This window comes from Euleptes europaea, chromosome 6 (assembly GCF_029931775.1).
Source record: "Euleptes europaea isolate rEulEur1 chromosome 6, rEulEur1.hap1, whole genome shotgun sequence".
Classification (NCBI taxonomy): Eukaryota; Metazoa; Chordata; class Lepidosauria; order Squamata; family Sphaerodactylidae; genus Euleptes; species Euleptes europaea.
In genome coordinates, this window is record NC_079317.1 from 51023397 (window position 1) to 51044153 (window position 20757).

The 20757-nt window shown below is 41.0% G+C and overlaps 1 protein-coding gene across 1 annotated transcript in view; it reads left to right on the top strand.

Moving 5' to 3' along the window:
* The window catches only part of ITPKA (inositol-trisphosphate 3-kinase A), a 51160-nt gene that overhangs the window by 21149 nt on the left and 9254 nt on the right, over positions 1-20757 (top strand). The window contains exons 2-3 of the mRNA XM_056851880.1: positions 17147-17243; positions 19005-19218. Of these exons, the coding sequence (XP_056707858.1) occupies positions 17147-17243; positions 19005-19218 (311 nt within the window). The remainder of the gene's footprint in view (positions 1-17146; positions 17244-19004; positions 19219-20757) is intronic.

The following is a 20757-nucleotide window of genomic DNA, read 5'->3' on the forward strand; positions in this document are numbered from 1 at the left end:
CATACTAAAGGCTAAAATGAGGTTTTGGCTAGTTGTGGTCAACTGGGCAATCTGCAAGCTGGAAAGTTAGAATTCTTTTTGGCTACCAGTGCTGCAAAAGCTTCACTGTGTCTACAAAAACAATTAAAATTGTAGAATCAGTGGGAATCACAGTGTCATCTTTTTAAAGACCTATGTTGCAAGGTAGGACCATTGCCTCCCACCTTCCAATTTTTCTGCACATCCATAACCTGCCTTACTTTATCTTGGCTGTGTCACTGCATTTGTGTGTTTACAAGCATGTACTGTGCTTGCGTTCCTTTTCTTGAGCACTAAAGTTAGGAATTTGATTTCTTGAAAGTCAATGGGGTTACTTTTCCTATAACATTTTTGATTCTACAGAACATTCATAAAATGATTCAATTCTGCTACTGAATTCCTCAAAAACAAACCAGCATTTTGTCTTGTCCTGGAGATGTCTTCTGATTTGATTCAAACAGCACTTTAATTGGGACTAAATGTATAGTACAACTAGTATACATCACTTTACAAAGGACTGTTTTCTTAAAGATTTATGGTGGGTTTTTACCAAAGCTGTTAAGACTGAAAAAATGCTAACTTGCCGTGCATTAGCATTATGATATAATTAAATCCATGCAGCAAGAAAACCTATGGAGCAGTAGATCCCCTCATCCGGGAAACCAGTCTAGACTGCAGCAGTGGGAGCAGCGACTTACTCCAGTAAAACTGGAAGTCCAAACCTGTGCCTGGAAAGTGGGGCAAGGTCTTCTCGTCTGTTAGAAGCTTAGTGATCCTGTACAGGCCCTGCCGTTCTGAAAGAGCCTTAAACTCTCTCCATAATAATGGCATTGCATTTTGAGAAAATATCCTGCACATGACCTTAATCTTCCAGTCTGGCGGCTGGCTCAGAGAATAAAGCAGCTAATTTCTTTCCCCTAATTGTTATATGCTGAGGTTTTATCTCCTGCCATTTGCAGGGGGTGGGGGTAACTATTAGCTCAGCATAACTACAGGCATGGCATCATTGGCACCAGACGAGCAGTTTATAGCCATTGCATTATTCTTCCTTTTAGTCCTTCAGGGTGCAATGCATTCCTTACCTTTATTTACTCCTTTCGGACTCAGTGTTGGCCGTTGATAGATGCACTTTGGCCCAGTTTACATTCTCAAAAAGGAATCAGCCTTTAGTGCACTTACTGCTTTTGTACCTAAAAGAAACACAGCATTGACTTCGCACAGTCGTTCACTCTGAGATTGCCCCTGTGACGTTGTGCTCATTAAGCTCCTCCTCTCTGACCAGGATTACTAGAGGCTTTCTAACTCTTATCTCCAGTATAGCTGATAACTGCAGTATTACAGAAAATCCCCCTTTGACAGCAGTAGTTTGGAACAGCCCCACAGTGATGATGTGAAAGTGGTGGGTTATTAAGCAAAGTAATTGCTGAAGGATGTGGCCTTAAGTAAACACCACTCCCTATTAGATAACAGTGTTGACTGTTACATTCCTTACAGAGCCTGGCTCCTATTTGTAAATACAAAGTAGTACTTTCTATGTGAAATAGGATCAGAAACTCTCTCCAGAATCAGAGGAGCATGCCTATTATATTAGGTGCTGTGGAACACAGGCAAGATGGTGCTGCTGCAGTGGTCTTGTTTGTGGGCTTCCTAGAGGCACCTGGTTGGCCACTGTGTGAACAGACTGCTGGACTTGATGGGCCTTGGTCTGATCCAGCAGGGCCTTTCTTATGTTCTTATGAAATAGTAACAGTCCTTAATCTTTCAGACAGATGTTGTGTATTGGATCAGAGGAGACCTATGAAGAGGGGAATCATTGGACTTTTATGATAGTGCAACAATTGGAAAGCGCAACAATCATGGCCTGCAAGTTCCCCCCCTTATTTTGTTATATTTTAAATTTTAATACTGATTTTCAAGTCAGAATTAAGTACTCTACAAGCATTAACTACTCAAGTCATTTACTACTTGCTTATGAATAAAATAGCATTATTCAGTTTAAGGAAGCTGTGTGCAGAATGTGAGCATGTCATGACCAAATCAACTGCCAGTGTGCCATTTTACTTGCCTTGCATGGGGCTCAGGTGGGCCAGGTACCACTTCTCTGGCTATGCACGGGCAGGTTCGTTGGCAGTAGTGCCTCTCGTACCTTGTCTTGCACAGAGTTTGGGTGGTTTGGGCAGTGCACCTACCTTCCCTCGCCTTGCATAGGGCTCGGGGGGGGGGGGAGGCCCCAAGTTTGCAGAATAATCTGCAGTCTAAAAAAAAAAAAAGAATATATTGGGCAGTTAAAATATCTCAAAATAATAAAAGCAGTGCCTGTAGCTTTAGGAAACAAATGTCCTCAGTGGCTGTTACTAGGCAATCACAACAGTACTGCCAGCATTCATGGCTTAATTTCTGACAGTAAGACGCAGGGCAAAGAGCCAAAGCCCTTTCTAGGGCTGTTTTGCCCTTTAAAGGAGAACTCAACTTGGCCAGGCCTAACAACAATGACCAGGCAACTTGCTACCCTGCATGACTCACCCAGGACTAGCTGCTTATTACTATTCAACAGCAGCCACCCCATGAAAGACAGTGTGGTGTAGTGGTTATTGTTTGAGTCTAGGATCTGGGAGGTTTGAATGGCCACTTTGCCATGGAACCTCACTGGGTGACTTTGGGCCAGTTACACATTCTCAATATAAGTTACCTCACATGGATGTTTTGAGGATAAAATAGAGAAGAGAATGATGTAAGCTTTGTGGATTCCCAGCAGCTGGAACTGCACCACTAGACCGAGCCCAGAGGTTGGCACCACATAACTGGGCCATAGTTTCCCAAGTAGAGGGATGCCAGCATGAGGGCATAGGGACAAATAATGGTAGGTTGGCTGGTGGGAGGAGAGGAGAGAAGGAAGCAGGAAAAGGGGAGAGGCTATGGGGGCTTTCAGGCAAGGGAAAGTGGGGAAGGGGGAAATGAGATGCCCCCTCCAAGGCCTTGTGGGTCCCTTGCTTGTATTACTCTAAATGTGAATATACTAGGTTTATGTTATCATTGATTCTTGCTTTTTTTTTAGTCTTTTTCCTAATCATTCTGAATACTGAATTTGTTTTTCTTAACTATAGCAGCATGCTGCACTGTCATGTTCAGTAAAACTTTTTTACCTCATTTATAGCCTGCTTTTTTTGCTGGTGGATTACAAAATATAAAAGAAACCGTCATACAGCATAAGATATCCAAAAAACAGTGCAATAGGATCTTGATTACAAAATTAGAGAACAATGCAAACAACTGTCTAAGGTGTAACATACCATAATGGAGGAAGTTGATTACGAAGGTAGAAGACCATGCAGTAAAAGCAAAGTGATACGTACAGTGAACACTGAAGTGGTGTACAGTCTTGTTCCCCTATAAATGGCAAGGTACTGTGTAGTTCCATTATACTACAATCTTAATCCCTTTATAAAAATGCCCTCCCGCAGCAAAAGAATAGATTAGCGGGGGACCTTCCTGGTGTGCTCAGCAGGCCATTTCACAAGATAGGAGCCACATCAAAGATAGTTATAGTTTTAAAACTACGCTCTTAAGTTTAAGAGGTTGTAGTATCACAGTATATGTGGTTAGGATTGTTTGGCACAGTGTGCATTGCTCTGCCCAACTTAAGTCTTGTGTTCTAATTGGTTACCCAGATACTTATGGATTTTACTGTACTGAATAATTTGGTGTCGTATGAAAATGTAACTTATCTCGTTGTTGACCCTATTTAATAAATTAAATAGCACTAATTCAGTGCACTGAATTTCCTCTCTTGCAAAGAGTTTCTCTTCCTATCCTGTATTCATGTAAGCATTATAATCAGAGGTTATTATTCTGGCAATATGCCATTAGTGCTATAACTCTTGTTTGTATATGTGAACCATAACATTCATGCTTTAGCCATGTATGTTAGTGGACTTAATATTGTAATAATAGAAGGAAATCCAGTTCTTCCCCTTGTCTAGAGGACTAGTCAAATAACTGCAGTTCAGAAGTATATGAAATATATGGATTCAGCATTGATGTCATCAGTGGTTCCCAAAGTGGGCAGCACCACCCCCTGGGGGGCGGTGGGATTACCTTGGGGGGCACTAAGAGGCAAGAGGGGAGCATTAGAGGTGGGCCCCTTCAACTGTGTTGTTGGATAGGGTAGGGGGTGCTGGGTTTGAGTTTGTGGAACCAAGGGGGCGGTGGCTTGTCATGTGTACTGTCCTTCTCGGCATCTCTGTTCAGTTAACAGCAAAAAAACCCTGTAGGGCCTGCTAGAAAAGCTGCCCTTTTCTCCCCCTCCCACAAACCTCTTGATAGGCCACGTGCTTCAGCTGTAAGCAGTCTGTGGTGATTCCAGTTTCTGCACTCAAGACATGGCGAAAGGTCACAGCTGTTGCTCACCCAACCTTCAGCAGGTGTATCCTCTGTGGGGTTCTCGCTTCCTGTTTATATCTCAGGACAGCCTGACTTAGGCCTCCAGAGAGATGAGAGAAGTATTCATTGAAATAAAGGAAAGGAGGCAAGATGCAAACCTCATTGCCCCAGATTTCCTCTGTACTTTCATGACTTGCAGTGTATCGTCAAACACAGCAGCATGACTAAACTTGCTCTGTAGAGCATACCTGATTGCTGTGTGAAGGAGGAGCAGAGGAAGCAGCAGCCTAAGTAATAAAAAGGATCCTTTGACCTGAGAAAAGTTCCTGCAAGAATTCTTATTATAATCCCACCACCTAAAAGTATGGTTGCCAGTAATGAGGAGAAAAAAAAGTCCTGTCCCTTTAATAAAGTTTAATGTTAATGTTGTTTACCTCCATGCTGTGAAAAGCTTCAATTGCCCAGCCGTATTTTTTACAGGTTATTGGCAATACTACCTAAAAGAGACCATTTCTTTACTTACTTATTTATTTATTTATTTATAGTCTGCCTTTCTCACTTGGTAAAAGGTAATGGTCCCCTGTGCAAGCACCAGGTCATTACTGACCCATGGGGTAACGTCACATCCCGACATTTCCAAGGCAGACTTTGTTTACGGCTGGTTTTCCAGTGCCTTCCCCAGTCATCTTCCCTTTACCCCCAGCAAGCTGGGTACTCATTTTACCGACCTCAGAAGGATAGAAGGCTGAGAGTCAACCTTGAGCCGGCTACCTGAAACCAACTTCCGTCGGGATCAGACTCAGGTCATGAGCAGAGCTTGGGCTGCAGTACTGCAGCTTACCACTCTGTGCCACGGGGCTCTCACTTGGATTCGAGGATTATGTGGAGTGAGACAGTATAATCAACAGATATAGGACACTCAATAAACAATGCAATATAATTAGGGTTGCAGAACCAACCAGAAGTCTAAAAACAGAACTAAGGCAAAGCATAAGTATTAACATGACACATTAAAGGTAAAGGTAGTCCCCTGTGCAAGCACTGGGTCATTCCTGACCCATGGGGTGATGTCACATCCTGACGTTTCCTAGGCAGACTTTGTTTACGGGGTGGTTTGCCAGTGCCTTCGCCAGTCATCTTTCCTTTACCCCCAGCAAGTTGGGTACTCACTCTGCGCCATGGGGCTCTTTAACATGACACATTAAATGATACAAAATTCCAATTTACAGCAAGCTATACACAGTAGCATAGCCCACAGTTCCTCATAATTATTTCAAGTAACTTTGTGAATCATTAAGTACAGTGCAATTCTATTGCCTCCACAGAAAAGCCCTGTTGAATAATTCAGTTTTGCATAGTGGAGGCCTTCCTAACCTCCTTAGGCTGGCTGTTTCGCAAGGTGGGGGCCACAACGAAGAAGGCACATGTATGGGCAATTGTTGATTTTGTCCATTTGCAGGTTGGCACTTGCAGAAGACCATGCTCCAATGAGCGAAGCTGTTGTGGCAGAGCATAGAGGGAGAGGCAGTCTTGCAGATATGAGGGTCCAAGGCCATGAAGGCCATACCTTAAATTGAGCCTGGTTACTGATGGGCAGCCAGTGAAGTGCCAGCAGGATGAGAATAATATGAGTGCTCCATCTACAGTGAGGGGAAAAAGTATTTGACCCCCTGCTAAATTTGCCCGTTTGCCCTCTGACGAAGAAATGACCAGTCCATAATTTTAATGGTAGGTCTATTGTAGCTGTGAGAGAAGAATAACAACAGGAAAACCCCCAGATACCCAGAAGACAAAAGACAGAGACTGATGTGATTATAATGAGTGAAATAAGTATTTGATCCTCTTATCAACCAGCCAGATTAGGGTTAGGGTTCTGCTGTCGACAGAAGCAATCAATCCATCAGATTCCAAACTAGCCACCATGACCAAGACCAAAGAGCTGTCCAAGGATGTCAGGGACAAGATTGTAGATCCAGCTAGTTTGTGCTTGTTTCATTTCACCTGGAGTTTTGTTTTTTTTTTGCAGAAAAAGTGCCAATCTTCTGCTCTGCCTCTAACTTTAAAGATTTTTTAATACTAATATGCACGATGTAGCTCATTCGATAGAATTTAAACTGCTGAATCCCGATGTTCATTTTGATGGGCAGTGTAAATCTTTTGTTGACAGCGGAAAGTACTGCCATGCTTGCAGAGAGAAAAAAATATGGTCTATCCAGGTTGTGAATGTGTGTTGTTTCTCAATGATCCTATTAGATTTTAATTTCTTTATATCTGTTACTCTGTTGCTGTTGTAGAACCAGATCAACACAGCAATTTAATGTCTTTTTCCATTTGTGTTTCCTTGATTTTTCCTGTAATTGTTGGCTTAGTATCCTGTTAAGTAGAACTTCTGCCTGACTTGTTGAAAATTATTATCAAAGTTATGCATAACCTCACTTCCTGACATTCTGTGGCTCCCCCCCCCCATTGCCTTGTGTCAGAATTCCAAAGGTGCCTGCAGGCTCAAAATGGTGGGGGGACCCTGGTATTTTTCTTTAGTTTTCACCTGGCGAGTCTTGGCCCACAGCAGGATCATGACCTGAACTAAGGTGGCTCCTTTTCAATTTTTTTTTAAAAAGAGAAAAGTAAACAAAATATTTCAGAGTGCAGAGAGAGAAGAGACAGAAAGTAAAAAGCTGATAATGATAAACAATGAGTGGAAAACCGGACAAATAAAAACAGGTCCCATACTATGGACTGAATGTAAATGTATGTTCAAGATTTTAAAAGTACCATTGAACCCCTAGCTGAAGCTCTCCTCTTTGCCATCGTTGTGCAGTCCCCTTGATGCTATTCATATTCAATTTAATGCATAGTTAAATTGTGATACTCCCTGCTCCAGGATGTGGTGATGGCTGCCAACTTGGAAGGCTGTGAGAGGATGGTGGACATATTCATGGAAGGGAGGGGTATTAATTGCTACTAGTAAAAATAGATACTAGTCATGATGCATACCTGTTCAGGTTTAGAGGAGCATGCCTAATGTATTGGGTGCTGTGAAACACAGGAAGGATGCTGCTGCGGTTGTCTTGTTTGTGGTCTTCCTAGAGGGGCCTGGTTGGCCACTGTGTGAACAGACTGCTGGACTTGATGGACTTTGGTCTGATCCAGCATGGCTTTTCTTATGTTCTTATATCACCTTTGCATCCTGTTACCTGCAAGAGAAAATATAAAGTTCTCCAAATGTTGCCACTGAAATTGTAACATAAGAGCAGTGCTGCAACACTATAATGCATATTTGTGTTTCATTGAATATGAAGAGGACCCTGTAGTATACAGTAGTGTTTCATGGGAAAGGAGCTAGCTAAATACTGTGTGTCCCAATGCTGTGTTCCTGTTTGCCAGTATGGCAGCATGGCTATTTCTTACAAATGGCATCCTCAGGTAGCCAATAACTTAGTACATTTAAACTTGACAGTCTGAAATCTGTAGCATACCTTGGGCTACACTAATTCATGCTCATTGTGAACCTGGTTCAGGTTTTCACATGTCCTGTTTTTCCTTCTATAAAGCTAGTACCAAGGGAAATAGACAACTTGAATTCTCTGGAAATCATGGAGAAGTTGGGAGATGGTGTTTCACTGCTGGTAAGCTACCACGGGGATTTGTGGAGCTCTGATGGTAGAGTAGGAGGATCAACTTGAAAATCACATGACAAGTACATTTATTTGAATGTGCGGTTCATAATGAACACAAGTGAAAAGACAGCCTGAAGAGAGTCCTTGGAAACCCTTGTGGTCTCAATAAATCCATCAATAGTGTGTCAATATAGCCAGTGTTTTTCATATTTTTGGGTAGGCTCCCTGTGGTGTCCTGGGACACTTGAGGGTGTGAGAAAGCAGTTTTCCATGTCTTATTGACAGTAGTAGGCTTCTCATTAGTCAAGCCCCTCCCTTTCTCAAGTGTACATTGTGACCCCACTGGTATTGTTGAAAGGCATAGGTGAGGTCATGTATCCTTGATGTCTGCAAAGTGATCCACAATCAAGTTATGGCATTAAAGTAGTATTGGTACTTGTTGTTTATCCAGGAATAAGCCTCACATCTCCTCAATAATTATGAAACCTTGATCATGTTGGGTTGCTCCAAATATTTGCATCACAGTTTTCTGTGAGGGATGGCAAGAAATTAGAATAGAATGGTGGCCAATCTCATTTTCTCATGAAACCATTGCTGTTCTGGGTACAAAAGATTAAAAAGAATCAGAGAAACTAAACAAATACGTGTATATTGTTTGCATTCCAAGATATTTAGAGTACCATATGTGCTGTTTTCAAACAACAAAGTCCATGCGTTCAAATGCAGTCTCAGGTAAACTGATAAGCAGGTAGATAATAGGCTGAAGCAGAAGGAAATGTGAAAGGATATTTGTGGTAGTAGTCCATAGAAAATGAACATGCCTTGCACACCCTTACCTTCTTTGTCACTGCTACATGACTATTCCTGGGCCTTGCTTCTTGATAGATAGCAGATGATTAGCGAGCATACCTCAGATGGTTGTCTGATTCTTGCCATTCTGAGAGCCGGACACATTACTTTTATCTGTATTGTGCTCCTTAGTGGATGTTGGAGCATCGTATAGTTTCATGTCGACTGTAATGTAAATGCTTTATGTACGATGTACTTTTTGCTAGTAACTGAGAGGGAGCACATTTGCCCTCAGAACCTCTGGGCCCTAAAATACTTGGTATAGAAATATTCAATGTCAGCTAATTTGATAGAAGGACCAGGCCTAACTTAGCTTCAACTGCTCTGCTCATGGGCTAGATCTCAAGGACTGTGTGTTCTTGCCCTGTCAGGGCTTGCTGTGAGAGCATTTTTGCTCTCATCATCGGATCTCATCCAGAGAAACCTTTCTGGCAAGCTATGATTCATGTTCAGTTCAGATAGGAAGGAGAGTATTTACCAGATAGCAAGTGGTTCATATCCTGGAATACTTCTATGTGGGGTTCAAAATGGAGGAATCTTTTCTGTTGTATACATTATCCCTATCACTCTAAAGCCAGAAATACCTGTCACAGGATTCTTACTTTGGCTAATCTGTCGTGAACCCTAGGCCAAATTGTGTGCTTGATTTGTGCATTTAGATTGTTAGATTTCCTTAGGCTTCAGCAACAGCTACCAGGATATATCCAATCGGGAAGAGAGCTCCTTACTAAAGAGAACAGTGTGCTCTTTGGCTGCGCTCTGTTTTTCTTGCAGGCAGCCATTGTGTCTTGTTCCCCCGACCCCTTTGCTTTATGTGCTGACAAATTTATTTATTCACAACTGCTTGCTATCGATAACCATATAGGTGTGATTTCTAGAGATATGCCCACAGATGGGCCACATGATCATTTCAAAATGCAAAATAGATCCACATTATCTTGGTTTTCCAACACAAGTTAATTATCATGGATTTCAAAGTTGAAACCACAGCCGGTTTGGATGTAGAAGGGAATAGGGATTAATACCACCATTTAATCAGGGCCTTTTGCAAAGCATGCTGTGCATACGCTTGTGTGCCTTTCATGCATCCTGATTTGGGGCTATTTTTAAAGCTGATTTTCTGTCTCTAATTACTCTGGTGCCTCACTGGATTTCCTGGAATCTGCCTAAATTCTTCTGTATTAGCCTGCAGTTGTGCCTTACAGAAGGCAGTGACCATTCTATAGTAACTGATAAACTACTGAGGTTTTCCCCCTCACCAATGTTTTCCCCCTTAGATCCAAGATGACAAGTGGGCTTTCTGAAACAATAATGGCATTAGCTTGTTTACAGTCTAATTTTTTAACCTTCTAGCCCTCTTGTCTCCCAATGTTATATTGTATTGGTGCATTTCTCATTTAAAGCTTTTCCCTTTAGTTGTTCCTGAATTTTGAGTCTAATGGTTGAAAAGCAGTGTGTATGGGAATGAATGATATTGGTTTTTTCAACCTCTTCCCCCAAGATTGAAACATACCATTCATTTTGCTAGAGGTACAAGGATTTCCAGTCCTCTTTGGATTGTTAAAAAGCATTTAAGTGCCACTTTACACTTTTAATAATCCTGCCTTGGAAGAATTTCTGATAGAATGTTTCTAATTAATTTAATTAAATGTAATTAAGACAGTGTTTTAATGGCCATGTCTGGAATGAAGAGAATTATGCATCAGATCAAAGTCCTAATTCTGTGACACTTAGATGGTGTGTAATTGTGAATCAGTCATGCATGTTGCCCTGTGCTGGATGGCCCAGAGGCTATCTCAATCTCATCAGATCTCACAAGCTAAGCAAGGGTCGACCTTGGTAAGTATTCAGATGAGAGACCACCAAGGAATACCAGGGTCATCATACAGAGGAAAGCAATGGCAAATCACCTCTGTAAGTATCTTGCCTTGAAAACCCTACAGGGTTGCCATAAGTCAGCTATGACTTGACGGCATACATGTTAGGAAATATTCATATATTTGCTTCTTAAATTAGATTTTAAGGGCAAGAATTTTGGTTGCAAAAAGCAAGGATGGAAGAGAACAGAAGGAGGAAATAGTATGAATGGAAAAGTTGGTCAGTAGTGGTGTAGAAATGTGGCAAGTGAAATGAACTTTGTGTAGAGCACTTCACCCTCTATCTATGGTCATTTCTGTTCTGTTTTCTTAGCCTTAAACTATCACCTGACTAATGCAGTTCCACAGACCAATCCTCCAGTGTGGACACAGAGCTGGCTGAAGAAAACTGAGGCTCCCAAATGTGAAATTGTGACTTGCAGTTGTGATCCCAAATAATTGCTTGCATTGTGAATGCACAGATGTCCAAAATGGGGCTTTGTGTGCAGAAGATCCCAGGTTCAATCCCTGGCATTTTCATATAGAAGGATCAGGCAGTAGGTGATGTGAAATACTTCTGCCTGAGATCCTAGAGAGCCACTTCCCATCTGAGTAGACAATACTGACCTTGATGGATGATAGTCTGATTCAGTATAGGGTAGCTTCCTGTGTGCACAGTGTATACAACTCTGCTCAAACCTTTCAGCCACATGGGCAAATGAAGAAAAATGTTTAACTCATACCAGGATCTTGGGCTAGTCTCTGAAATTTGTCCCTACAACAGTGTCATCAAGGCTGCATAAATAGTATAGTGTAAAAAAGGGTTAAGTTTTTTATTTCATCAGTTGTGTGATTGTGGGCATCTAATCTGTGCTTGTATACATATAATAAAGCAAAGTTGTATGTTTCCACAGTACTTGCTACTGTCCCTTATTATTGGAGTAGATACAACATAATGGGATTTCAGTTTGTATTGTATACATGCGGTCTCATATTTGTTTACTGCAGCAACAGGATACTCCCTATCTAAACCATCCATCACTGCCTGTTGGACAAATTTGTTGGCCCAAAGGGTGGAGGGCATCAATCCGAGGAGGGGTACTTCTTGCTTGGATGTTGGACCAATATCCTCTCATGCCAAGGATACTCCTCTGGGGTTAAGGGGAGGGGGGCCTTTGGTAGTGGGCAATTCAATTATTAGAAATAGAGAGGGATCTGTGGCAAGCGTTTTGACTGCATGGTGACTTGCCTGCCTGTTGTGAAGGTTGTGGACATCATGCTCAGTCTAGATAGGTTGATAGGTAATGCGAGGGAAGTGACAGCAGTTGGGGTACACGTTGGCACCAGTGACATTGGAAAATGTAATTGTGTGGTCCTGGAGGAAAAAATTAGATTAGGCAGAAAGTTAAAAGGCAGGACCTCAAAGGTAGCGTTCTTGGAATTGTATCATTCAAGAACCTCATAGCATGTTTATCAATAACTACACGAGGCCTGGGAAGAGAAAAAAGTAGTTGCAAATAGAATGGAGCTGATTGGAATAGTTCTGTTGTTAAAAAGGAGTGACTTGCAGAAGACTGAAATGCAATATAACCGGTTCTTTGTGATATGCCTGATAGCATTAGGGCTCTTGTCCATGATTGCCTCTCATAGTTACTACTATAATTCTGAGGATAATGTTGAGGTATAAATAGTAGTAATTTTCATTTATGATTCAGATTCCAGAGTCTGTGTGGCTTTTTTCCTCCTCTTGACATAAAAAAACCCCTCGAAAATGTAAACAGACTTAAAAAGAGCTCGGAACTTGAATGTGTTTTAAGATTGGATTCACTTATTCCTCTTCACCCTACTCCTTGCCCAAATAAAGGCACAATCTTGCCTTACAGAAGTACTGTTTTTATATAGCACACTACCCCTTCCAACTAAACCCCATGGAAGAATATTCTTGAATAAATGTTTTGTTTTAAAAAAATTAACAGTAAACATTCAACAGGAAAGCATTTTTCTGTACTGTGTACCTTTAAACAGGCTGTTTAATCTTACTCTGATTTTACTAACTTGTCTCTGTATGCTTACATTGTAAAACTAAATCAACTAAAAAAAAAACACCTTTCCATGGACTTGACTTGGTAAATTGGGCTTGGTAAATTGAGCTGGGTGCCTGTACTGGTTGTTAAGTTGCACAGTCCTTCTCCAACTGTTCAATGAAGTACAAATTTCACCTTTTCCCTTATGCTGTGAAAATCCCTAGTCATAATTTGGCTGCTTCCTCTTTACTGCTAAGGCCTAATGTAGTGCAACCAAGACGCACCCCACCATTCATCCAGCATGGTGCAAACAAGGCACACTCATGCTAGTTACCTAGCAGCATTGGTCGAACATGCTATCTGCAAATCAACAAGGTGTTCCTACACTGATCACTGATCATGGTACACATAGGTAAAATAAGTACAAGGAACAATTGTGTGGTGTCTTAAAATCTTTTGTGTTTTCCTACTCATAGATAGGTCATTTGCTTTGCTAACCATTTGCTTTGCTAACCACAAGTAGTGAATTTAGGATTTTTGACCCATGAAATCTGTAGTATTTTTAGATCAAACACTAATAAAACTTTATACAACTGAGTAAAGCTTTTCCATTTCTGAGGTGCACGGCCTTGCTTCTTGAATAGCTCTTTTGTTTTTGACTAGATTACTTGCAGAGTAATACATTCAAAATGAAAGGTGCTTTCAGAGTCGGTTCTTTTGATTAAAACCCCCCACATGGTGAATTAACTAAATAAAAGGAAGAAAGTGGTGAGTGCCTGGTGGTGTGGGAATATGAACAATATTATTCAAAGAAGTGGGCAGTCAAGTCTTGAACTTGGTCATACTAATTTATTTCTTTGTAATGCATCAATTTCTCCACATTGCAGAGTTCATGTACTGATCTGAGTCTCTTACTCTGTTCTTCCTATATCATCAACACTTGTGGTTATTTTCCTTGGTATCCATGAGCCAGCTACAGAGATGTGAAACCAAATCAGTTTCATTTGTCATTTTGTAGAAGATATCATCCAGGGATTTGGAGTGCAGTCGGCATGCTAGTGACGCTAATCTGTTCTCATTGTCATCTGAATCATGTAGGTTAGTGAATTTCCTGTTAATGTGCAGGATGAGACTAATAAACTGAAGCTCAGTCCAGAGAAAAGCTGAGGTGCTTCTTGATAATGTCGCCTACTTGATAAACTCAGCCTGTTCTGGATAAGTTGTATTCCCATTCAAGGTTTACTGTTAAAGGATAATGTGGATGAAGGGGGAATGATGTTTACCTCCCTGAGTTCCTTGGAGGAAGGGCAGGGTAAAAATGTAGTAAATAAATAAATGTTATGACTTTGCCTTGTTGTTTTCCACTGGAGACACGTTGCCTTAAATAAATAATAACCCCCCTTCCCAAAGGCACCACATCCAAATCTCAGAGGCTGTTTCCTGCCATATTAAGTTCTAAAACTCCATTGGTTATCAATCAGGTACTGGGTTCAGTTCAAGGTTCTTTCTGTCACTTACAAAGCCCATAATGGCTTCAGGCCCACATTCCTACAGGACCATGTCTCTAGCTATGTTCTGCTGCAGCTGTTGTACTAATTTGAGCAAAGCCTTTTGAAGCCACCTTGCAAACAGGTAAAATCGGCAATTGCCTGTTCATGCACATTCTCTGTGGTTGAGCCATTAAGGTAGGGTTGCCAGGTCCCTCTTCACCACTGGCAAGATGTTTTGGGGGTGGAGCCTGAGGAGGGCGGGGTTTGGGGAGGAGAGGGACTTCAGTGCCATAGAGTCCAATTGCCAAGAGGCCATTTTCTCCAGGTACTCTGTCGACTGGAGAACAGTTGTAATAGCAAGAGATCTCCAGCTAGTACCTGGAGGTTGCCAACTCTACATTAAAGAATGGCCTGCCTGAGATTATCAGGAAGGCCACCACACTTCTTTAATTTCACAGAAAGTGAAAAACCAAAATGTTCAAGAAGGCATTCTTATAAAGGGATCAGAACAATAGTGTGCAAATAGTATTGTAGTCTGCTGCAATGTTTATTGCGCTTATCACTCCTCTTTACTGGTAATATAAAGGTCTTCTACCTTTGTAACCCCTTCCTGCATTACAGTATGTCAAGCTGTGACAGTTTTGTTGCCTTTTACAGGGTTGTTTTTTTGGCCTGTGTTATTTTCAGTTCTGTAATCCTAGCCCTGGTGCATTGTTTTGTTCATTCAAGAGCTTTGCTGTTTGACTGCATGGTTTTCTTATTTTGCAGCCCTGTTTGAGTCTCACTGAGAAAGTTGGGCTATAAATGAAGTTAATGAGTTATCTAATAAAGATGCTTTTTGCACAAAAATAGTTGGAGACAGGCATGGTTATCTTTAAGCTTGCTCGGAATACAGGCCCCTGCTCCTCTGAAACTGTGTTGAAGTCTGAGATGGACGACGGTTCTGTAAGTTTACCTCCATGTTCAGTGAGGGGCAGCACATGTCATTATCGGATGCTGGATACAAACAGGAGAAGCCACTATCCTGGCCTGCCTTTTGAGCTTCCTAGAAATGAATAGATGGACCCAATCCAACAAATACAACTATGTTCTTAAGTGTTCTTTTTTGGCAAGGTGGCAAATTCTGCGCATATTCAGGCTCAGGACTTAGGCTCAGAATTATCGACTCAGCTCAAAGGACATATAGAAGTGAAAGAAATCGTAGAGGAGGCTGACTGGCAATTAATTCAGGCTATAAAAAACTCTTCCCCCTTTTGTTTCTTGCTATCATAATAATAGCACTTTGTGGGCTTGTGTAGGCTTGTATCGTTGAGCATGAGAGCTCAGGGAGAAGGGGAAAAAAAACCCATCTCGATTTTGTTCAAATTGCCAGCAGAGATTTTCTTTGCAAAAGATGCAGGGGTCATGAAGATTATGTAGGCAGGCTAGGCAGTATGATTCCTCCTCCATTCCTAATGGTAATAGATTTTAAAAAAATTAACCTAGTCCACCAACTTAAAAGTCAGAGTTTCTTGTACATTTTAAACCTACAATTACATTAAGCGAAATGTATAATTTCTCGTATTGAGAGGTCTTAGCAGAATTGAGAGATCCTCTGTTCTTTGCGCTCCCAAAATGTATTCAGTATCGGCTCCACCTTTTACTGCCGACAAGGAGTGCCTGCAGCGGGTGGTGCTTAACGGAATACAAACAGGCACTTGATCCAGCCAGACTAATCTGTGCACAGAAACAAGTTTCTGCATATGAATCAGCTTCAGTGGGAATTCCACAGGTTTCTGTGGAGGTGGGTGGGGGGAGTAAGAAAACTTTGGCTGCCATCCTAAACACACCTACCAGGGAATGAGGCCCACTGGACTTGGTGAGATTTTCTTATAAATAAATATGCTTAACGCTGTTTGTACCCTGGTAAGTCCTTGCTTGTGGACTTCCCTTTATCCTGTTCTTTGAGGAGGAAAGCATGGCTGAAGATCTACCTCAGTATGGGCAGGAGAAATCAGTGTTGAGTGCTTTTTATATTAATTGGATGTCTGTATAATGCTTCCTGTCCACATTTGTAATTCTGTGTTCTGCAGCTGTGGCTGTATTGTAATAGCATGCTAAACAAGAACTCTGTAATATAATTTTCAGGGAATCTCAGGGTTGATAAGTTGGGGTGAGAAATGATTTGAAATTATTGTATTATAAAGTACTGTTACAATAATCACCCCAGTTTCACTTCCATTGAGAAAGGCTTCTGTTGACTTATTTTAAAAAGTCATTTTTTGCTGTTGACACAGTAGCTGTTGTTTCCCCTTCTGTCTGCAGCCCTGTATTCAGAGATATCCCAGCTTCACCAGGAAAGGGTTAAGCAAGATGACGCTGAAGTAACTTACTGTGGCCCTGTTTAAAATGTTAACATAAGGGGCTCTCCATAGTTGTGTCTTCATTTGTTCATTGGAGATGTGCAGCAATCACAAGTATCAAATTAGTGGTTAACCCAAATAATCCAGATTATGTGGGAGGAGAAATTAAGGATGTGCAGAAATTTATATTTTCTACTTCATTTGAAATATGCTACCTGCTCTATATCTTTTGAGGTTAGGTAGCATGTGGAGGTGTTGGGAATGTGACTTTCTAAAAACCAAGAACAAAACCTGAGGATAACAATTTGTGTTGTTCCCTGAGATGGGTAATGTCTTATGAGAGTTGTCTGATCCTTTGAGCAACATTTCTTTTATCTGCTTGCATAGTGAGTCATTTGCATTATCAGCATCTTAATAACAATCTACCCAATATAGTGACAGATGGTTCTTAGAGGTTAAAATAGACTCACAATTGCTAATAGTAAACCATGGATCTCTATGCCCAAGCACCTAATTACTTGGCATTCTCTGTATGAGTGGCTCCTAATGGATTTTTCCCTTTTGTTCCAGAAAAAAGCATGGCAGACATTAAAAACAATTGTCAGCTTGCCTGTCATCAGTCCCTTCAAGAGGCGGTACTCCTGGGTGCAGCTGGCTGGTCACACAGGTGAAAAAACCTTCCACTTTCCTTGGCCATTACAAAAAGTTGATAATAAAATTGCATAGATTCTAAAGGACATCTGGCCTCAAGTAAGTCTATCTGAATGCTCCAAACTGGTTAGCCCAAATAAACTAGATTATTTCTGGGGAGAGAGATCTATATTTTCTATGCTGTTTAAAATGTGCTACCCATTCTGTATATTAGTAGCATGCACAACTTAAAAGCAAAACTTGTACCTTGTTAAAATACTTGGCCAGTTTTTTCAGAAGTAAATACAGGCAAGATTATAAACTGCCTGTGGCTCTGGGATCATTCAAATGTAACAAATTTGGTTTCTCATACAATAGTTTGAAAATGAGGGAAGTGTTTTTAACAGCCTCACTAAACAGAATATTTTTGCTAAAATCTAGTGTGAAGTTTAAAAGTGAAATACATGCAATCCTAGCCCGTTTCATAATTTTCAAAAGATGAATCATGAATTTGAGTAAGCGGAGTTTGGCTTGCATGATGAGATGTCTCCTATAACCAGCATGACAAAGAAGCAAAGTATGCAGATTAAGAAAGGCTCTTAGTTTTTTTCTGAGTGTGGTGTCTGTACACACATGCAAACAACCACACATCTGTCTTGGATTTAGTATACTGTAGTCCAGGTGCTCAGCGTTTCACTCTTTCTGCTTGAAAGTTCGTTTGAACCTATATCCTGAGGAAGAAATGAAGCTGGTTATAAATTTACGAGACCACTGCTGGATTAGACTGATGGTGCAGGTTGAAAAGAACTTGGGAAAGTTTGATAGGGTAGCAAATAGGGGACCACTTAAGTAAGTAGTGTTTGTTTAACTTCTGGGAAAGTTGATAGAATCTCATTTGGCCAAGCTGCTTACTGTCTTTAAGTGATTTATGCCAAGCTTCTGTAGTAACTTGTCTGACTGACGTATGAGGAAAGTGCAAGTTAACTGGGAAGTATGTATGCTGCATTTCCTTGTGTATGGCCTTTTTAAAAATTAGTGTAGTTACTGCTGAACTTTCTCTGATTCCCAAAGAACTCCGTACATTCCAGTGCTGGCAGCAAGGTTGGACCAAGTTTATGTGGATGAATTCAGAGTATGATTTAGGATTGGTCTTCTTCTCTGTGTTTGGTGCATTAATTTGTTTCAGGTGCTGTGGGCTAATAGACATCTATGAAAGGGAAAAAATCTTCTCATGAAGGTGTCATCATTGCAGTTCTGGAAGGGGGAAGTGGCTCCCTCTTGACTCATATCCAGCCTCATTGCATTGTTCATGTGGGTTCTGGAGGATAAATTTTAATCTTAGAATAGTAAAACATTGGAGCTGCATGGTTCCAAGAGTCTTGCAGTACCTGGAGAACATTGTATGTGTGTATTCAAAATGCATGACTTGGCTTCTAGTCTTGGGTTGCTGGTTAATGATCAGTAACCACTTTTCTCTTGCAAACTAAGGACAGGTACATCATGGATCTCAATTCAGGACACCGTGATAGCATTTCAAAGATTTAATCATATAATCTACCTATCAAAGGTAACATGTCTTAGCCTGTTAACTTTCTGTGCAGTCCAGTTGTTTCTAGAGCAAGCCTATTTACACATTTTATGTGAATTTTTTTAAATAGCCAGACATGGTTTGCTGTGGGCGTTCTTTTTACAAGAAATACACTCTTTCCAGGGAAGTTTATCTAGAAGGCAAGGGTGTGGTTGTCAACTTGGAAGAGAGGTTTTCCCTCAATATGTCAGTGTGTTCTGTTTATTACAGCAAGCTTCAAGGCAGCTGATGGTGGGACAATTCTGAAGCTCTACTCAGAAAATGAGGAGAAGTGCTTTGAGCTGCTGATGAAAGATCGGTTATACTCCTGTGTCCCCGTTTTCCATGGTGTGGTGGAGAGAGACGGTGAATCTTATATCCAACTGGATGACCTTCTGGCTAAGTTTGAGGGACCTTGTGTGATGGACTGTAAGATGGGGATAAGGTGAGAGACCTTGAAATCCAGTTGTCTCATTGTGAAAGAGATGAGATAGGGGCATACTTGTTGCCTTATTGGTGAACAACGAACTATGGGAGAGTTTCTACTACTATGATACAAAAACTGTGAGCTCTTTGAAGATAACTCTTGATATAAAAAGAACTGAAAATTGGGGCTGATCACTTACCTGTTCCACCTGCTTAGCTCTCCACAAGCCCACATCTCCCTCCTCCTGACTCTCTGCCAAGCCCTCTTCCAGGGTTGATACACTCAGACCCCATTTCGGCATGGTGAGGGTCAGGTTCAGTAACCTGAGCAGTGGTTGATGCCATTGCTGGCAGAATAAAACTGACTTGCTTGACAGGATAGCCTGCACCACTGCAATTCATATTTCTCTTTACATTAGAGTGGTTTTGCAAGTCTTTCTCCTGTGGCCTTTGAGGCACCATAGAGAGATTCTTCAGCCAAATGGGTCAGATGTTACTCAGGACCTCTCCCTCAGTGGAAGTAGGTCGGTAGGATTTTTGTTCTGTACAAAATGTCTGCAATAACTCTTATTACCAATCAGTCATATTTAGCAACTCAAAAACAGTAATAATTAAAATCCCTCCTTACATACAAGCATCAATGCCTTCCTAGAAGGACATCTATTTCAAATATATTACCAATACCAAGTTTCAGCATTGTAGCTCAGAATTAAATTATTAATACATTTGCATTGGGTCACATCTGCAAAATACCTAAAAGCACCATTTTCAAAACCTATGGAAATGAAACCAGGGCAATACATTTTTCAGGTTGGCTTGTTCACCTTATCTAGAATAGTAGAATTGGTGTCATTGCTTAATTTTGGTTGGGTTCTCATGGCTGCTATTCTTAGCACTTGGTGTTAGGCTCCAGAGCCTGATCATCATGCTTTTTTCTCTGGGCCTTCTGACTGGCTGAAAAGGCTTAATGCTCTAAGCATATGCGGAGAGCTATTCAGTTGCTACTTCTGGAGTTAGAAGAGACTCCTTGTTCAGGGGTTGAAATTTTCATCTATTATTCATCCATCTCACTAAAAGTAAATCAAGTAAATATGTATAGAGCCTTGAGGGAAATGTCAGACAAATCATTTATTTGACTGTATATGTCACGTAAAATGGTACCCAAAGTAAAACCAGTGGAACAAATAATGAACAAGCTTAAAACCTAAAAGAAATATTTGCAGTGACCCTTGCTGAGAGCGATGCTGCCCTCCCTCCACTACCTAATTTTCTTTAGACACCTTCACCAGGTGCAAAAATTACATTACTAGGCACTCAACTTTGGAGTCAAAACAAAAGGAGATTGATTGGGAAAATCTTACAAAAGCGAAAGAAATTAAACCCTTCATAACTCTATGCTTAGGTCTTTCCCCCAAAACACATTCCTCAGGCTTAATGTTAAGCTTTCCTTTATTAAGCCAGAGACTCCAAGCTGAGATCAAGCTTTTAAGAAACCCGTAAACAAAAGCTTCATTAAAAAATTGCATGAGGGAATAACTGTATGGAGTTGCTTTTCTTT